At 42.6% G+C, this 20,635-nt stretch overlaps 1 protein-coding gene across 1 annotated transcript; it reads right to left on the bottom strand.

The window, feature by feature from the left end:
• Positions 1-527: 527 nt before the first annotated feature.
• Positions 528-20,497, bottom strand: cog4 (component of oligomeric golgi complex 4). The gene is made up of 19 exons (XM_064979472.1): positions 20,327-20,497; positions 19,803-19,885; positions 19,403-19,517; positions 7,191-7,365; positions 6,245-6,438; positions 6,050-6,155; positions 5,779-5,936; positions 5,629-5,687; positions 5,374-5,507; positions 5,165-5,283; positions 4,795-4,961; positions 4,475-4,640; positions 4,180-4,242; positions 3,947-4,060; positions 3,597-3,689; positions 3,437-3,520; positions 3,227-3,328; positions 2,733-2,861; positions 528-1,081 (listed from the first exon to the last, which is right to left on the bottom strand). The coding sequence occupies exons 1-19, from the start codon at positions 20,459-20,461 to the stop codon at positions 947-949; spliced, it is 2,331 nt and encodes a 776-aa protein (XP_064835544.1). The 5' UTR covers positions 20,462-20,497; the 3' UTR covers positions 528-946.
• Between the last annotated feature and the right edge of the window lie 138 nt (positions 20,498-20,635).

Below are 20,635 nucleotides of genomic sequence, written 5' to 3'. Positions count from 1 at the left end.
GAGAGCATAAGGCCAAGATTCAATCCGATCTGCGTTATAGCGCCATTGACATTTAAAGATAATTTCCGATTGAGCCGGCATATATAGCGTTTACAGTGAATGCAATCTCCACAAGACCATTGCCTTTAAAGGTGCATGGCCAAAAATGGCAGATTGGATTGAATCTAGCCCTAAGACTTTGCCATCTCCATATGTATGGAACATCATGTCAGGAAATATTGGAAAGTAGCAGTTATCAACAGAATTCCATTTTCTAAGATCATGGTCTATCTTCTAGATTAGACTTTGTCATCAGTTAAAATGTGTTATTTATATATTGAATGATGAGTCTAGATCAGCCGTCTGACCTGGTTCTGTTAGTTTGATGGATTCTATGTTAATTACTGGGTCATTTCAGTGTCAGAAAACATAGGCACACCACTCTCCACCAGAGAGTATAGCTCTCGTCTGTCTCTGCGTGCCCAGTTTCAATATGATGGATTCCATTAAAGGGCTTTCAATATAAATTAATGACAAAAAAAGACATCTTCGAGAGAACACTTTAATATTTTACATTTAATATGTTACATAATATTCATTAATCCAAGCCAAAAGGCTCAAATCCATAATCCCACTGTTCCACAATCCCATAGTTCCATTACTGCTGTTACTCCTGGCTCTGATTGGCTGTATGAGGTAGAAGTAGCATTAACTACAGATCTAGGATCAGATCACCCTACCTCAAACCTAACTGTAACCATTTGGGGGTAAAACAAATATCTATCACTGTATTTGTAGTTAGGAGGCAGAGGAAGAGGTTGCCCCTATGAGGCCAACAGAGGTTAGGAGCAGCAGGGACTTCCTCTCAGGGGATCCACCTGCACACTCCTCTTTTTCCTCAAAGACCAATCAGCATGAGTCCAGTCCCATGTAACATGTGCACCAGCACATTCTCTGGGAAGCAGGGTTAGAGGCGGAGCCTCTTGATGTCCTCACTACGGAAATCGATGCGGAGTGCCAGAACCTGCCGGACCTCCGCTGGAGTGAGACGCCAAGTTAGAGGACCAGAGTTCGGGCCCCAGTAATCCAGGATCTCTGTTACCTAGAAACACAATAACATACACACAGTTCTGAGAACAGGCCTGTGTATACAGAGACATGAAAGTCTACAAAGTGAGAGGGTCAGTGGTAAATAGATACAGTGCATTAGAAAAGTATTCAGACCCCTCAACCTTTTCCACCTTTTGTTACGATACAGCCTTAATCTAAAATTGATTAAATGTTTTTTTTTCTTCCCCTAATCAAACTACACGCAATACCCCATAATGACAAAGCAAAAACAGGTATAGATTTTTTTCCAAATGTATAAAAAAATGAAAAACAGAAATATTACATTTACATAAATATTCAGACCTTAGTACTTTTTGAAGCACCTTGGGCAGGCTTACAGCCTCGAGTCTTATTAGGTATGATGCTACAAGCTTGGCACACCTGTATTCGGGGAGTTTCTCCCATTCTTGTCTGCAGATCCTCTCAAGCTCTATCAGGTTGGATGGGGAGCGTCGCTGCACTGCAATTTTCAAGTCTCTCCAGAGATGTTCGATTGAGTTTAAGTCCGGACTCTGGCTGGGCCACTCAAGGACATCCTGAGAGCTCTGGAGCAGGTTTTTAATCAAGGATCTCTCTGTACTTTGCTTCGTTCATCTTTCCCTCGATCCTGACTAGTTTCCCAGTCCCTGCCACTGAAAAATATTCCCAAAGCATGATGCTGCCACCACCATGCTTCACGGTAGGGATGGTGCAAGGTTTCCTCCAGACGTGACGCTTGGCATTCAGGCCAAAGATTTCAATCTTGGTTTCATCAGACCAGAGAATCTTGTTTCTCATGAGAGTCCTTTAGGTGCCCTTTGGCAAACTCCAAGCGGGCTGTCACATGTCTTTTACTGAGGAATGGCTTCCATCTCGCCCCTCTACCATAAAGTCCTGATTGGTGAAGTCCTGCAGAGATGGTTTTCCTTCTGGAAGGTTCTCCCATCTCCACAGAGGAACTTTGGAGCTCTGTCAGAGTGACCATCGGGTTCTTGGTCACCTCCATAACCAAGGCCCTTATCCACCGATTGCACAGTTCGGCCCGGAAGGCCAGCTCTCGGAAGAGACTTGGTGGTTCCAAACTTCTTCCAATTAAGAATGATGGAGGCCACTGTGTTTTTGGGGACCTTCAATGATGCAGAAGGGGGTACCCTTCCCCAGATCTGTCCCTCGACACAATCATGTCTCGGAGCTCTACGGCAATTCCTTCAACCTCGTGGCTTGGTTTTTGCTCTGACATGCACTGTCAACTGTGGGACCTTATATAGACAGGTGTGCGCCTTTCCAAATCATGTCTAATCAATTGAATTTACCACAGGTGGACTCCAATCAAGTTGTAGAAACATCAAGGATGATCAATGGAAACAGGATGCACCTAAGCTCAATTTCGAGTCTCATAGCAAAGGGTCTGAAAATAAGCTGTTTTTTATTCTTAATAAATTTGCAAACATAAAAAAAAAATGTTTTCTCGCTTTGTCATTATGGGGTCTCATGTGTAGATTAATAAGGAAAATTATTTAATCTATTTTAGAATAAGGCTATAACGTAACAAAATATGTAAAATGTAAAGGGGTTTGAATACTTTCCGAATGCACTGTATGTGACCCCATCTATGTGATTGTCTGTGGGTTGAGAAATGTGTGTGTGTGTATACTGCAGATTACCCGCTCCAGGTTGAGGATGGTGGCCATCTGAGTGAGTCGAGCAAACTTGTCCCTAATAGTCCAGGTGGTGACAGTAGTGAGGTAGGCCACCAGAGAACGCAGCTCCTTATCAAACTGAAGCCCTCCCAGCTAAGGGACAGGTGCAATAAGGGGTTAAAATCAAGAGCATGAAACAGAAAAAGGTATCCAGACCAGCAATTAAATATTTAAACAAAGACCACATCAAAAAGGATCAAAGGATCAAACAGAGAACATCCCAGAAAAAGAAAGAGGGGATACGTGGCCTGCAATAAAATGCTTTAGTATCCTTGCACTAAATTACAGCACACACACACACCGTCTAAAGAGGCAGATGCCAAGGGGAAAGGAGCTTAATCTACCATCCTTCTGGAATCATAAATAAAACATTAAAAGAGGGCCTCTTATCATTACGTCACAGACAGCGCATGTGGTAGGTGTGATGCCACCCTGTGGCCAGGCCTGGGATATCTCACCCTGCTGAAGGTGCACTTCAGGATGGTCTTCTCCATCTCCATGGAGACCAAACTGGTCATGAGGCTGGTCAGTGTGTCGTAGATGACTGAAGAGAGCCCCGCCTGAGAGAACAAGAGAGAGAGAGATTATAGAAAGGGGGACAAGAGAAAGAGTTTGTAAAATGATAATGTGGGAGATGTATTCCTGAGGCTAAGCAAAAGTATGGTTACCTTGAACTCTGCCATGAGCTGCTCGAGGTTGACGATGAGCTGCTGGACCCAGGGGTCATTGGCCTCGTACTCATTAAACTCCTCCTGCACAAAAAAAACATTACAGTCACACACTGGGGGGAAAGGGTGTGGCCCAGTGTGTATGTGTGTGTGTTCGTACCTCCTCTATGCTGTGTGAGATGGACAGGAAGCTGCTGATCCACGGTTTGACCTGAGGCTTGATGGCTGTGGTGTTCAGCTCCGTCAGGCCCTCCTGAGGGTCACAACTGAGTTAGTTCTACTCCATACAGATTAGACACACTGGTGACGTTATGTAGTTGTATATTGTCTATGCATGTAAATTGGTACACAATTCAGTTTATCACTGTGACTTACAAATAAATGTTGCTGCTAGTACTACTACTGTTACTAGTATTTCTTGCACAATGAAGTCAAAGACCCCCTTAACACAACTGCACAGAGACAGATCATGTGTCACTCTGATCTGAGTACATTTATGCGTCCTCCAACCTGCAAGAGATCCTTGAACTTGCTGGACGTGTTGACGAGGTCTGACAGACAGCTGTCAATCTTAGCTTGCTCTCCTGATCCCGCCCCCAGCGTGAACAACTTGGAGCAATCACTCTGAGAAAGAGAGAGAGGGGAAAACGTCATTATCTGTGGTATACTACACATAGTTTGTCTTATTGAAATGTTACTCTTTAGAAGACTAAAGAGATGATATAAGCAGTAAGCTAACTCACCTCCAGGTTCCTCTTCAGAGTGGTGATGTTCTCACTACACACCTCCACGTTATTCAGAGTCACCTGGGATAGAAAGAAAGACGGGTGTGAGTGAATGTATGTGTCTATTGTCTGTTCCTTGTTAATCATCAAGAATGCTGCCTTAGTGTGCCATCTGTGACCAGTTGTGTTTTAGAATGTGTGTGTTTCTTACCAGGAACAATGCTTTGGCATTTTCCGTGCATTCAATGTTCAGTTTGGAGGTAAGTGTTTGTGTGTGTCGGTCAGTGTTTGTGTGTGTACACTAGTCCCTCACCAAGAAGGCAGCCTTGGCGACTTCTGCGCTGTCAATGCCCAGGTTGTTGAACTTGCCCTGCTGCAGGCTGCTCTGCATCAGACTCACTGCACTGCTCACCCCACGCTGGATGTCCTGCAGCGTGGTCGCAGGGAAGCCCTGCCTCAGCTTATTATACAACACCTCCCTGAGAGAGACAGAGAGAATGGGGGGGGGGAAGACAGAGGGAAAGAGAAGCATGGGTTGGTGGAAGACAGAGAGAAAAAGGAGGGTGTGAGCTGGAATGAGATTCAAATGAGTGTTCAAATTATTGATTGAGTGTGTGTCTAACTGCTGTCTACCTGAAGTCAGACTCTAGCACTGAGGTTGAGTGGTTGATCATGGCACACAGACAGTCAATGCTGGAGCTGGACAGAGCTCTGCTGATGCACTTCTTCACAATGTAGAAACAGTCATCCACCATGCTGGATGTCAGCTGACCCTTCTCATATGTATCCATAGCTACAGCCTTAGAAGAGAGGGGCAAAGGGAATTAATATAATCATTATTACTATTATGTGGTTACATATGTATACTGTGTATCAAGGGTATTCAAATCTGGGTTTGAGGACGACGACAGTATTGCTGGTTTTCATTATTTTCCTTCTAATGAGGGGCTGATTCAGGGATAAAATGAAACCCACTGCTATATAGTTCGAAGTGGTGGCTAACCTTGCTGACGGTCTCCCTCATGTAGTACTCCTCCATTGGAATGTAGTAGCCAATCAGCTCCTGCATGAGCTGGCCCAGCATGCAGTGTTTCAGCAGTTTCTCCACATTATGCTTGTGCTCTGTAGCAAGAAACAAAGACAACCAAACTTACTAACACAGTCAACAACGTGTGTACAGGGTTTTATAAGTGTGTGTGTTGGGTGTCTTACCTTGGACGATGCCAGGTGTTGCCGTAGCATCCCCAACCTCGAAGTCAGCCATCATGCGACGGCGCAGGAATCTTAAGTAAAGCTCCGACCTGGCATTCATCAGAGTGACTTCCAGTAATACAGGATCCAGCTCCCTACACACACACAGGTGAAACGCATCATAAATATGCATAGTACACATGCATTGCCCACCACACCAAAAGATGACATTGAGTAATGCTGTTGAAATAAAGTAGGCTGAACTGTCACACTGACCTGGGTTCAATCCTCTCAGTGGGCACGCTCTTCATCATGCTGCTCTGGACGATCTGAAACTGAAAGCAGAGACATTCAATTTAATAACACTTTCTTAGCATAGTCTGTAATTTAAAGATCTAATGAATTGAATGCAATCGACACACAGACCTTGTTGTGGTAGTCTCTCTGTTGGATGAACTTGTCAACTACTTTCTGGGCCTGTCGGTCACACTCCTGCTGCAGGTGAGTGATGAGAGTATACAGGTAGCCTGGACCGTAGTACGTCTCTACGATGGGCTGGTGGGTCTCCACAACACGAGCTATGCCTGAAACACACACTAAATATTTTCCACCAATTCTATTTTCCTATACATACACACAAACCAACACGTTTACAGACATGTCTAAAAAGACATAATCATTATGGTCCGTCCCTCACCCTCCAGCAGCAGAGTCAGGGTGTCAGCAAAGACCAGGGCAGCTCTCCTCTCTCCCAGCTCTCCTCCCACAGCCAAGAGCAGGTTCTCATCTGCTTTAGAGGCCAGCTGAGAGAGAGAAAAAGACAACCGTGAAGAAACAAATGCACAAGCATTAACGCTCACACACACACTATTGCATGGACAACCCCACTCACTTGGCTGCAGAGGTACTGGCCAAAGCGAGCCAGGCCTTGCTCGTGGAGGCCAAGCAGAGGGAAGATTTTAAAGAATCTTTCCACCTGCGCCAGATCACCCCTGGTAACAGCCTCATCCAGTCTGTCCGCAACCAGGACTTTCAATTGCTGCTCTGCCTCTTGAAGCATGGCCAGGCTAGCGTCCACAGCACTGCCTGAGCAGAAAATAGTATCAAAGACCGCACAGAACACGTTAGAAGGGACTGTGACAAAAACTGAAAGCAATGCAGATCTTACTTTCTGCACATTACCTGATGTGCTTCCCTGATTTCCTGAACTTTCCAATGCATTTCAGTAACTTTGATCCAAATTCAAAAATGTTTTACACCTTTCCCATATTAAGGACATTTGACATATTTTCTTATTACCCTTATGAACATAGAAACTTGGATCTGTGCTAGAATGGTTAAAAAGGCCATCAAATAAATAATCCCACATCAGTGCATCCCTACAAAATATTAATGTCTAAAACCAGATAGAAAGTATGCAGAAATGATAATGGACTTTCCTATTTTTAAATAACTAATAATCATTTATTTTGACAAAAAAAATAAAAATAAAAAAAAAATAAAAATCGATCCCCCAAAAAAACTGCGGCCCTCGGTTGAATTTAGAAATCCCAATGCGGCCCTCGATACAAAATTATGTGTGAAGTGTGATGTGAGTAGGGTTGCAAAATTAGAGGAACTTTCAATAAGTTTCCTGGATTTTCAGAAATCCTGTTTGGAGGATTCCGGATTTTCAGCTCATTCCAACCAGGTTTCCTGGAAAACTATGGAAATTATTAAAAGTTCCCGGAATTTTACAACCCTAGTTGTGAGTTGTGGTGGAGCATAGGCCCCTATGCTCCACCACAACTCACAACTAGGGTTGTAAAATTCCGGGAACTTTTAATAATTTCCCTTACTCTCTTCTCCTTGGCGACTTAGCTCAATGACTGATTGGTCGAGAGAAAGGTAGCGGTGGATGTGGGCAGCAGCCTGTTCATAGTCCTCATTGTGTAGCGCCGTCTGAACGCCATCTGTACAGAACTTCAGGTCCAGGATGTCATCAGCCCGCTGGATAACCTTATAAAGCCGGGTCTGTGAACACACATACAAACAATGCGTCATTACATCACTCATTGGAGCTGATCGGAACATAGTTAAGAGAGGGATTAGGATATAAAACTATGTCTACACACATACAGTAAGTGTGTGATTAGCTTGGTTTCGATGCGAATGTTGAAAAATCTGCATTAAGAAGATATATGCATTTTCACATCAGTGGGAAACTGACTTATTGTGGATAAAAATCTGTGCGTGATGATGTAGTGCACACAAAATGTAAATTTTTGCTTAAGTTGTCATGTACTGAATTTAAAAAAAAGTGAAAGTTCAATGTGTTTCCATCGCATTTCCAACTAGTTTTGTCATAAAAACTGTTGCGTTAAATAGCAAATGTGCCTGCTCTGGTCTTGGCACGTGCGCTCTAGCCAACAGTTTGCAGATACATCTAGGCTAGTCTACATGAGATTATTTTGGATAAGAGCTAGAATATTTTTATTTGTCAAATAGCAGTTAAGCATCGATCATCATGTGACCAGAATAAGAACCTCAATATTTATTGGAAAGGAGTATCAAGCTCATCTCCATGCACTTTCATCACCCTGTGAAATTGATCATAACTTATATAACACACCATATCATTGCATGACTCCTAGTTTACCGCGTTATGATGGTCACCACTACCAACAAACACCCCATAATATCTGGCCTTCTGCCCTCCCTAAATCGTGGCATTGAACGGTTCAGCAGACTTTTAGCCCTCAATAACTGGCTATGAGACTAATGCAGCTCTGTGGGTGTAACATTTATTGACAATATTTATACCTTCTGGAAACAAAGCTCTTTTTATAAGGAGGATGGCTCCCAGCCAAATAGTTTGGGTTCCTGGATCCTTTCACAGCATTACAATGACCCAAAGCATTACAAAGATAATGACTTATCAATGAACCAAAGCCCAGCTCAGTTAATCCCTACCATTGTGTCAATGAGTTGTCAAAATTCTTCAGCAAATTAACATTATCCCAGGGATGTTGGAAGACACAATGTAGGTAACTGAATTTATTTCCCTCTTACTGCTTCTGCTGATCCCAAAACTATTGTATGCAGTAATCATGTGCCTATGAACCAGATTTCTACTGTTACCTACTGAGCCGGTGTGCCCTAGTAGGAAATCCACTGTGTGCAGCTCACCCTGCACTAACATAAATAACATGAGCATGTATACTTCTGCTAAGCTCACCAGTAAAGCAATGAAAACAATCAAGCATCCCAGAAAAGTGCTAAAAATGTTAACGTTAACATATGTAGCTTAAGAAACAAGGTTAATGAAATTGTCAGGGGTTCACCTTAGGGTCATGATAGGGGCTGTATCAAATGTTTGATGTATTAGAATAATTGATTATGCTTATGTTGTATTAATATTTATGGGGTCCTAGACTACAGATGAACTAATATATATACACACACACACACACACACACACACACACATACATACATACATAATAAAAGGTTTAATATTGTTCCAGCCTTTTCTAAATCTCTGCCCCTTATAAAGAAACTGTCTGAGAAATGTGTGACAGACAGAACTCTGCAGAGGAGTGTAAGAGATAAGAGACTAGTCAGACATTCCACTATAAATCAACTAGGGAGTTAACATTTACTGCTATTTTAGATAACACTAAAACTCTTGTTTATATTGCTGTGTAGGCATGGTTTTGGTCTCATGAGTAGAAGGTAATGACGTAGGCAGTGACATCACTAAGATATATGACGGTAGGAATAATAAAACAACTCGGACCCTTTTCTATTTTGCAGAACTTACTCGGAAACATACGTGCATACGAGAAATTAATGATTGATGATTTTTATTTTATTTGTTAGAAGTAATTCAGCGACAATTACCCATTACTAGTTATTTTATTTTGGAGAGGTGGCTTAACGAGGCTGTCTGAGGTTACCCTCACAAGAGTAACTGTTCAGCTTGCCTGATAGAAAGCTCATCAAATTCAGATTTGAGTAGTTGGCGCTCTTTATGCAGATCAGAGGAAGGATCCGTAGCATACTTCTCATCCAATGTGGCTATGGATTCGCTCAGGTCCCGAAATCGCTGAGAGCGAACTCTGTTTTGGTTGGCTGTATATGAAATAATTTGGCCACGTAGGTATGCTTTGAGAGACTCCCATGTGCTAGATCAGGACATACCTGGTGTTGAATTCATTTCTAGGAATAAGGTGATTACAGAAGAAATGAAATTGACAAACTCCTTATCTGAGAGTAAAATGGGGTTAAGACGCCATTGATAATACATAGGAGGTCGCTGGGGAAACTCTAGTTCAAGCACTAATGGTGAATGGTCAGAAATAACAATACTCTCGTAAGTACACCGCCGAAGACTAGGCAGAAGTTTTTTTGTCCAAAAAGAGGTAATCAATCCGGGAGTATGTTTGATGAACATGAGAATAAAAAGGAATACTGTTTATCTGTAGGATACGCCAGGCCTCAAATATAGCATATTTCTGAAGAAAAGATTGAATAAGTAGGGCACATTTAGATGGGCCTGTAGTTCTTCGTGAGGACTTGTCAAGAACTGGGGACATTTTACAGTTGAAATCCCCCCCTAAAATCAACAAATGAGAATCTAAATTGGGTATAGCAGATAAAAAGGAAGAAATTAAACTTGTGTCATCCCAATTGGGAGCAAACACTAGCCAAAACAAGAGGGGTAGGAAACAGTTTACCGGTTACTATGACATATCGTCCCTTAGGATCAACAATAACCTCAGAAGCTACAAAGGGAGTAGATTTATCAACCAAAATGGCAGCACCTCTTGATTTACTATGAAAGTTAGAGTGGAACACTTGACCAACCCAGGCCTTACGCATCCTAAAATGCTCACCAGTCCTCAAGTGAGTCTCTTGTAGAAATGCAACATTTGCATTCAAACCCTTTACGTGTGTCAACACCCTCTTACGGTTCAAAGGGTTGTTAACCCCTTTGATGTTCCACGAAATGTACTTGATCGCATTATTTCGGCCCCCCTGGGCATTCCCGTTATACAATCCTGTCATTAGAGCATAAAGTGGAAAAGCAATGAGCGCCCAAAAAACCCAGAATAACTTGGCTCAGAGTAATAATGTACGGTGCAAGATGTTTGGAAAAAGTACAGAACAAAAAACTAAAAGACAGAATGACAACATTAGAACTGAACAATTCAACCTTCCTCCCCCCACCCCTCCCCCATCCCAGACAGTATCTCCCTGAACGAGGCACAAGCTTAAATAGAACATGTTCTCTTCGCACAGTATGTCTGTGAGAGTGCGGTCTTAAACCTAAACCCACAGTCCTGCTCTTTAAAGTCGCGTTTTGTTAGTGGATCAAGCAGCAAAAGGAGAAAAAAATTAAAAATAAAAGTGAATCCCTTGTGCAAACGAAATTACAAAAGCACCACTTGTAGATGTATATAATTATATTCGCAGTCTTATAACAGGCATTGAGAGAGAAAATAAATAAAAATGTATAAAGGCTCTCAGCCAAAAACCTAACTTGAAGCAAGGAAATTGTAGTAAGACAAAAAAAATACAAATATATATATATAATAATTGTCTAGTTGACGCTGAGACAACTTACAATCAAGACCAAAAAACTACGTGTGCGCAACGTTGAACGTTTGCTGGGCATAAATGACGCTCAAAACTTTTAAAATTGAAGTGAAGTCCCCCAAAAACGTGTAGCCTTGGGAAACATTTACTGTGTCAATGCAAACAGATGCAGTAAACAAATAACCAAAGATATTTTGAGTCACTGAGACACTATGTAAACAAACTGAAAAGGTGAACGAGACAGCCTAGAAAAACAGGAGTTACGTAAAACCTTAATACAATGAAATTAAAATAACTGAATGCTTGTAAGGCACGCACACTAGATGATCAAAACATTAGATCACATCAAATAAGCCTGAATGGGCTCGCCAACTATACTATGCTGCAGGAGGGACTGGTGTACTTCACAAAATAGATGGCATCATGAGGTAGGAAAACTATGTGGATATATTGAAGCAACATCTCAAGACATTAGTCAGGAATTTAAAGCATGGTTGTAAATGGGTCTTCCAAATGGAAAATGATCCCAAGCATACTTCCAAAGTTGTGGCAAAATGGCTTAAGGACAACAAAGTCAAGGTATTGGAGTGGCCATCACAAAGCTCTGACCTCAATCCTATAGAACATTTGTGGGCAGAACTGAAAAAGCTTGTGCGAGCAAGGAGGCCTACAAACCTGACTCAGTTACACCAGCTCTGTCAGGAGGAATCGGCCAAAATTCACCCAACTTATTGTGGGAAGCTTGTGGAAAGCTACCCAAAACATTTGACCCAAGTTAAACCATTTAAAGGCAATGCTACCAAATACTAATTGAGTGTATGTAAACTTCTGACCCACTGGGAATGTGATGAAAGGAATAAAAGCTGAAATAATTAATTCTCTCTACTATTATTCTGACATTTCACATTCTTAAAATAAAATGGTGATCTAACTGACCTAAGACAGGGAATTTTTACTAGGATTAAATGTCATGAGTTCTTTATTCAAGTGGTAGTAGTTTATCTTTAGCTTTTGAAAATGCCCAAAGAGCATTTATCATACAACAGAATCTGTATGATGTAAAGCTGATTCTAAATTCTGGTAAAACAAAATGCATGGCATGTCAAATGCCAGGCATGTCACAAATCATGTCATTGCTACATTGGCTGGACATACTATAGAGCAAGTCAAAGTGTACAACGATTTGGGTGTGTGGGTTGATGATAAGCTGAGCTTCATGTAGAGAACTTGATAAGGAAGCTCAAGCTGAAATAGGATTTTATTACCGGCATAAGGCTCGTTTCTCTTTTGAGGCCAGGAAGGAGCTGGTACGACGTACATTACTGTCGGTTTTAGATTTGAGTGATGTTATATTCACTGCTCAAAAAAATTAAGGGAACACTAAAATAACACATCCTAGATCTGAATGAATGAAATATTCTTAATAAATACTTTTTTCTTTACATATTTGAATGTGCTGACAACAAAATCACAAAAATTATCAATGGAAATAAAATTTATCAACCCATGGAGGTCTGAATTTGGAGTCACACTCAAAATTAAAGTGAAAAACCACACTACAGGCTGATCCAACTTTGATGTGATGTCCTTAAAACAAATCAAAATGAGGCTCAGTAGTGTGTGTGGCCTCCACGTGCCTGTATGACCTCCCTACATCGCCTGGGCATGCTCCTGATGAGGTGGCGGATGGTCTCCTGAGGGATCTCCTCCCAGACCCGGACTAAAGCATCCGCCAACTCCTGGACAGTCTGTGGTGCAATGTGGCGTTGGTGGATGGAGCGAGACAGGATGTCCCAGATGTGCTCAATTGGATTCAGGTCTGGGGAACGGGCGGGCCAGTCCATAGCATCAATGCCTGCCTCTTGCAGGAACTGCTGACACACTCCAGCCACATGAGGTCTAGCATCGTCTTGCATTAGGAGGAACCCAGGGCCAACCGCACCAGCACATGGTCTCACAAGAGGTCTGAGGATCTCATCTCGGTACCTAATGGCAGTCAGGCCACCTCTGGCGAGCACATGGAGGGCTGTGCAGCCCCCAAAGGAAATGCCACCACACACCATGACTGACCCACCGCCAAACCGGTCATGATGGAGGATGTTGCAGGCAGCAGAACGTTTTCCACAGCGTCTCCAGACTCTGTCACGTCTGTCACGTGCTCAGTGTGAACCTGCTTTCATCTGTGAAGAGCACAGGGTGCCAGTGGCAAATTTGCCAATCTTGGTGTTCTCTGGCAAATGCCAAACGCCCTGCACGGTGTTGGGCTGTAAGCACAACCCCCACCTGTGGACGTCGGGTCCTCATACCACCCTCATGGAGTCTGTTTCTGACCGTTTGAGCAGACACATACACATTTGTGGTCTGCTGGAGGTCATTTTGCAGGGCTCTGGCAGTGCTCCTCCTGCTCCTCCTTGCACAAAGGCGGAGGTAGAGGTCCTGCTGCTAGGTTGTTGCCCTCCTCCACGTCTCCTGAGGTACTGGCCTGTCTCCTGGTAGCGCCTCCATGCTCTGGACACTACGCTGACAGACACAGCAAACCTTCTTGCCACAGCTCGCATTGATGTTCCATCCTGGATAAGCTGCACTACCTGAGCCACTTGTGTGGGTTGTAGACTCCATCTCATGCTACCACTAGAGTGAAAGCACAGCCAGCATTCAAAAGTGACCAAAACATCAGCCAGGAAACATAGGCACTGAGAAGTGGTCTGTGGTCACCACTTGCAGAACCACTCCTTTATTGGGGGTGTCTTACTAATTGCCTATAATTTCCACCTGTTGTCTATTCAATTTGCACAACAGCATGTGAAATTTATTGTCAATCAGTGTTGCTTCCTAAGTGGACAGAAGTGTGCTTGACTTGGAGTTACATTGTGTTGTTTAAGTGTTCCCTTTATTTTTTTGAGCAATGTATATATGCAGGCCTCAGCCACTACCCTGAGAGCATTTGATTCAGTATATCATGCAGCCCGCAGGTTCATTACAAATCAAAAACATCTAACACATCATTGTGATCTCTACAGCGCTGTTGGCTGGTCGTCATTGACCTTGCGTAGGCTTAAACACTGGTATACACTGATTTATAAGGCCATATTGGGTAAAATGCTCTGTTCTTTTTTAGTCAGGTCAGTATCTCTGTTCTTTTTTAGTCAGGTCAGTAAATAAATTTCAATTAGGGTCCCATTCTGTTTTGCTTCAAACAGAACTAAAAATTAGAACAGGTCATGGTAGAAATAGTTTTAGTTACTTAGCACCGTGGTCCTGGAATTCTCTCCTGAACATTTTAAAATGTGATGATCTAGTTTCGTTGGTGGAGTTTAAACACTTGATTGATGTATATATCATAGAAAAGTGTAATTGTTTTTAGGCCAGCTGTTTTTAGTCAAGGTGTTTGTGTTTTTAATGTAATATGTAATTGTTGTACTGTATGTGTGTTTATAGTTTTGTTTAATGTTGTGTTGGTGTATGTAATTTGTTTTGTCTGAAACGTTCCCCCTGCTGCTATTGGACCAGGTCTCTCTTGGAAAAGAGACATCATCTCAATGAGAAGAATCTGTATAAATAAAAGGTCAAATAAAATAAATAAAAACTGAGTTTAAATCTACTTGGCTAAGGTGTATGTAAACTTCCGACATCAAATGTAGATCAAAGCACAGGGAAGAAACATGTAGGATTTACTGTAGTAGATGTGGAAGGTGATATTGAGGTTATTCGGCCCCTACCAGACCATTTATCAGCGCAACAGGCAGATTTATTAGCTCTGACCACAGCTTGTGAATTGGGGGAAGGGAAGGTCTTTACTGTCTACTCAGACTCAGCATATGCCATTGGGATTTGTTTGTCATGGTGTGGGATTTGGAGAGCAAGAGAGTTTACTAATACCACAGGCACACCTATTAATAACATACCTTATGTTGAACAGTTGATTGAAGCTATGTGAAAACCTAACACATTGGCTATTGTTAAGGTTGAGGCACACACGGGTTGGTGTGAATATCCTAGAATTGGTCACAGCATAGCTGATGAGGCGGCCAAATTGGCTGTTTCCCATTGTCACACACAAGCATTCTATTTTTAGTAATTTGTGTCCATCTGAAACTACAAATCTTGAGAAACAGCAGCAGGCTGATATTCTCAAATCACCAAGTGTGGAGGGAGAGAGAGTGTGCTCTCTGTCCTAGGTCTAGCTTATGGCTACATCTTTTTTTCTGGGATGCCCTGTTTACCATCAACCATGATCTTTAATATTTGCCGATTGGCTCATGGAGTGAGCCATTCATCAAAGGGGGATATTTAGTAGGAGGTGAAGATTTCGGCACAATGGTTTTGCCAAAATTTGAATCAGCACGTAAAACAGTTCATTTATCATTACGCGACATGTTTGTTATATAACATAGACAAGGGAACTCCACTCCAAAAGGACCTTTTGTCCACCTTGCTATGGATTTCATAGACATGATCGAGCAGAAAGAAAGAAAGAGATATTGCCTGGTGATAATTGACAGGTTTACAAGGTGGGTGGAACCATCCCACCACCAACTGCGTTGTGTGAACAGTTGCAAAATTGCTAGTTAGGGAAATTATACTCGGGTTCAGAGTGCCTGAGGTTTGTTTGCAGACAATGGGACCCATCTCATAGGAGATGTGGTTGCCCAAATGGCCAAAATGGGTGTTGACCAGAAGTTTGTGTCCATCCATCAACCGCAGAGTAACGGGAGTTACTGAGAGGTCTGGACCCTGAAAGGCTCCCTTGCCAAACTATGCCATTCCATAGGAATAACATGGGCAGAGGGATTACATCTTGTCCTCAAGAAAATGTGCAGCAGCCTTAACAAAGGTATTGGGTGTACACCTTATGAAATGTTAACAAGACGACCAATGAACACCCCAGGGCGAGACCTATGACTGACCGACAGATAGACATAACCGAGACACAGTGTAACCATCTTGAGTACATGAAGGAACTAACTTCTGTTGTAAGTTTTCTCCACTCTCACACTAGGAAAGCAGCAGAACCAATCACAGGTGAAGACCCTGATGAGCTACCCATAAACGCTGAAGACTGGGTGAAACTCAGGGTCCACAAGCGGAAATGGAACCAACCTCGATGGATGGGTCTGTTCCAGGTAACCATGGTAATACCAACAGCCCTGCGGGTAGAGGAGAGGTCCGACTGGCATCATATCTCCCAGAGTGGAAGCCATGGATGAGCGACTGGAGGGAGAGCAGGGCCCCGAGAACATCTGAAGGAGGAAGAAGGTCCGAGCCAAAGGACAGAAGCAGAGGGCCGAGACCAAAAGCCAGAAGAACCAACAAAGGGTTCACAGAACCTGAAGAGTCATCAGATGTCGAGGACACCATCAAACACACACACACACACACTATGGTTGTGAAACAAGAAAATCGCAACCATGGAAACACACATGCAGGGTAATTATTGTTTTCCAAATTGTACTCGTTCCCTTTGTGGACAGGGATGTGGAGAATAATAAATGGGTGGAAGCAGTGACAGACATAGGATTACAGGGGAAGGGGAACACATCTGGCACACGGGTAATGATTTTCCAGAAATCCACCTCCACAGCCTTACTGTGGGGAACCAATTGGAAAGAATGATTTTGGATGTGGATTACTCCATTTCATGCAAAGGATCAATACTAGGGTTTGACAAAGAAACAGCTATTATACTACTCTGATGTTGGTCACTAAGGGGAGGAAGCAACATGGGAAGGTGGATTATGCAATAAGACAAAAGGTAATAGTTCAGATGCAGCTAAAGAATTTAAGGAGGGTGGGCCAATTGAGACTAAATGGCCAAGGAGGAAGAAGGTTCCTAGTGTACAACCAGGTAACAATTCCCAGCTGAGTAAATGCATAGGACCTCCAAAAGTACAATGGGGAGAGTATCTGACTGGTAGTGTAAAGCCCCTAAATGATAAAGGAGACGTTGTGTTGAGAGGATTAAAACCTACAAAAACTCCCACTGTTTGTATCTGCAACTCAGGGAATGCGGATGTAGGAAACACCACTAATTGCCTGTCTTACCCAGGCCTAAAAACAGATACCAGTAGTATTGATGTACTGGATGGACAACAATTGATAACTAGGGTAAATGTGTCAAACATAGGCAAAGGCATGGAGACACCTCCGGATCATCTCTGGATCTGTGGGGGTGATGGCTACATTTTCCTCCCCAGGGGATGGAAAGGGTGTTATTTGGGGAAAACTGAACTGACAGTAGCAACATTACTTGCTTCTGAGTTGCTGAACAGTTCTTTGCAAATTAGTTTCAGATCGAATGGATGAGCTAAAAGAGCAGTGGCTCAAAATAATGAAGCTTATGGACATCTGCTGTCTCAGCCCTAGTAATGATGGCAGCCCTAGTAAAGTAATCTTTCCGGTTGCAGGAGTTGTAGTAAAGGGTAAGGGGATTAACAATTTGACATACTCCATGCAGGCCCTTACTAATTTCATAGTACAGTGTTTTACTCAGTTGTCACTGAATGTGCAGAATTCGAAGGCAGTAGTGACCAGAGATGAAATGGCACATATTGGCTAAAGACAGAGGGGCCTACAGGTCCCTGGGAATAGACGATGAGGATGCTCAAATAGCTGACCAATCAGCCTGTTACCAACCCTCAGTAAACTTTTGGGAGAAAATGGTGTTTGACCAGATACAATACTATGTTCCAGTAAACAAATTGACAACAGATGTTCAGCACGCTTATAGGGAAGGACATTCAACAAGCACAGCACTTACACAAATGGCTGAGAGAAATTTATAATACAAATATTGTGGGGGACTGTTTTGTTATACTTCAGTGCGGCTTTTGACATTATAGTCTGCTGGAAAAACATATGCGTTATGGCTTTACACCCCGCTATACTGTGGATAAGGAGTTACCGGTCTAACAGAACACAGAGGGTGATCTTTAATGGAAGCCTCTCCAACATAATCCAGGTAGAATCAGGGCAGCTGTCTTGGCCCCTTAATTTTTTCAAACTTTACTAACGACATGCCAGTGGCTTTAAGTAAAGCCAGTGTGTCTATGTATGCGGATGACTCAACACTATACATGTCAGCTACTACAGCAACTGAAATGACTGCAACACTTAAAGAGCTGCAGTTAGTTTCAGAATGGGTGGCAAGGAATAAGTTAGTGCTAAATATTTCAAAAACTAAAAGCATTGTATTTGGGACAAATCATTCACTAAACCTCAACTAAATTTTGTAATGAATAATGTGGAAATTGAGCAGGTTGAGGTGACTAAACTGCTTGGAATAACCCTGGATTCTAAACTGTCATGGTCAAAACATATTTGCTACAACAGTAGCTACGATGGGGAGAAGTCTATCCATAATAAAGCTATTTGCCTTCTTAACAGCACTATCAATAAGGCAGGTCCCACAGGGCCTAGTTGTCACACCTGTACTACTGTTCAGTCATGTGCACAAAGAGGGACTTGCAATTGGGTCAGAACAGGGTAGCACGGCTGGCCCATGGATGTACACAGAGAGCTAACATTAACAATATGCATGTCAATCTCTCCTGGCTCAAAGTGGAGGAGATATTGACTTCATCACTATTTGTATTTGTGAGAGGAATTGACATGTTGAATGCGTCTGTTTGATCTACTGGCACAGAGCTCAGACACCCTTGCATACACCCACAAGACATGGCACCAGAGGTCTCTTCACAGTCCCGAAGTCAAAAACAGACTATGGGAGGTGCACAGTACTATATAGAGCCATGACTACATGGAACTCTATTTCACATCAAGTAACTCATACAAGCAGTAAAATTTTATTTAAAAAACAAATGAAAACACATCTTATGGAACAGCGGGGACTATGAAGAGACAGACACATGCATACACACGCATGATAACATACGCACTATACACACACGTACACATGGATTTTGTGTTGTAGATGTGGTAGTAGAGAAGTGGCCTGAGGGCACACAGGCCACAGCAGCAGCCAATGGGGATCCATAATAAATACAAATAACATTTTCAATATTTACATAAAGGCCCCCACCATTTCTCACATTCTTTTTTTTATAGACACAAAAAATCCACCATGTCGAATTAACAAATTATCCGTTGATATTTTTTAAAATTGTACTGAAACTTCCTGTTTCCATCACAGCTGTCGCAATTTTTTTTTATACGGTATGACTTTACTCGTTTATTTTTATTTTACCTTTATTTTACTAGGCAAGTCAGTTAAGAACAAATTCTTATTCTCAATGACGGCCTAGGAACAGTGGGTTAACTGCCTGTTCAGGGGCAGAACGACAGATTTTGTACCTTGTCAGCTCGGGGATTTGAACTTGCAACCTTTCGGTTACTAGTCCAATGCTCTAACCACTAGGCTACACTGCCGCCCCATTGTATAAAAACTATGGATGGAAAAGTGCTTTCCGTGAGTGAGTCTATATGGGTGTAAATAGCATGTCTGTAGATAGTACCTTCGCCAGGTCTAGCTGGCGGACTTTGCTGCTGACATTCTCTGCCAGGCTGCAGGTGAAGGTAATCATGCCAGACAGCTGACTGGCATCTCCTCCTATCAGCTGCAGGTTGGGCCTGGGGGACAATGTGAGAGGAGAATTGATATTGGATTAGACATGGTATTTATCTCAATAGTCTACCGTAGCTTTCACAACTAATCCCCTTTCCTTCATCTATAATGATCTGAAATTGTTGAAATCCCAGTGGTGAATGTCTACCAGATATTGCTTTCCCCGGAGTCCATCTCTTCCACACCAGTGCAAATGAAGAAAAGGAGATAAGGAATGGAAACTTCTAGATTATTGGGATGTACTCACAGACAGTGAAACTTCTCTCCCTCTCTAAAGTACACACACTTACCCCATCCTTTGAAGAGCGAGCATCTTGGTGTCAATGTTCCCCTGCTGCCCAACCAACTTCTCCAGCTCAATCTCCACCTTTTTCTGTGGTAGATGAACACACAAAGACCGTCAGTCTCTCTCACCCTCCAGCATTATAGCTTTAATGTGTCATTCATCTTCAATAGATAAAGGCAATGGATAATTAAGCAATAAGACCCGAGGAGGTGTTGTAAATAAACCAACATACCACGGCAAAGGGCTGTTCTTAAGAACGCAGAGTGCCCTTAGCCGTGGTATATGAACCCCGAGGTCCTTTACTGCTATTATAAACTTTTTACCAACGTAATTCGAACAGTAAACAAACTTTTTTTATCATACCCGTTGTATAAGGCCAATCAGCATTCAGGGCTTGAACCACCCAGCTTATAAGGCAGATCGAGTAGAATTCCAAAAGAAAAATGCTTCTGGTTTAGCTAGCTATGCTAACACAGTCTATGGGTACATCTTTGCATCCCTACAACTGTTCGCTGGAATAATTCTCACCTCCTCCGTGCAGAGCTGCTGGTAGACCCGCTCCAGATCATCCAGCTCCGTCAGAGCTGAGATAGCCTCCATGCTCACGGCATATACACATGCAGAATCGCATCGCTTCACTGCTATGGGGCTGCTCTCTGCCATCTTTTTCTCACATAAACAGAAAACGTGTCACTTCCGCGTTCGCTCACGCAGTAAGTGCACGGGCACATTTCCTATAGCCGTTAAGCGTCGCTATTTTAGCAGGATTTAGCAATTGGGATTTTTGTTTGCATTCATTCTAAAGAAATATATTGCCATTCAATTCCCTATGTGCCA

Source organism: Oncorhynchus masou, chromosome 1 (assembly GCF_036934945.1).
Source record: "Oncorhynchus masou masou isolate Uvic2021 chromosome 1, UVic_Omas_1.1, whole genome shotgun sequence".
NCBI classification, from domain to species: domain Eukaryota; kingdom Metazoa; phylum Chordata; class Actinopteri; order Salmoniformes; family Salmonidae; genus Oncorhynchus; species Oncorhynchus masou.
This window is presented reverse-complemented; position numbering and strand designations above follow the sequence as displayed.

What these genes read in the sequence shown, in the direction of transcription:
- cog4 (XM_064979472.1), bottom strand. Translation starts at nt 20,461, where the DNA reads ATGGCAGAGAGCAGCCCCATAGCAGTGAAGCGATGCGATTCTGCATGT. An exon ending in CCTGACTCTGCTGCTGGAGG is followed by an intron (nt 5,937 to 6,049) that starts GTGAGGGACGGA and finishes TGTGTGTTTCAG; the next exon opens with GCATAGCTCGTGTTGTGGAG. An exon ending in TGAGGGAGACCGTCAGCAAG is followed by an intron (nt 4,962 to 5,164) that starts GTTAGCCACCAC and finishes CTCTCTTCTAAG; the next exon opens with GCTGTAGCTATGGATACATA.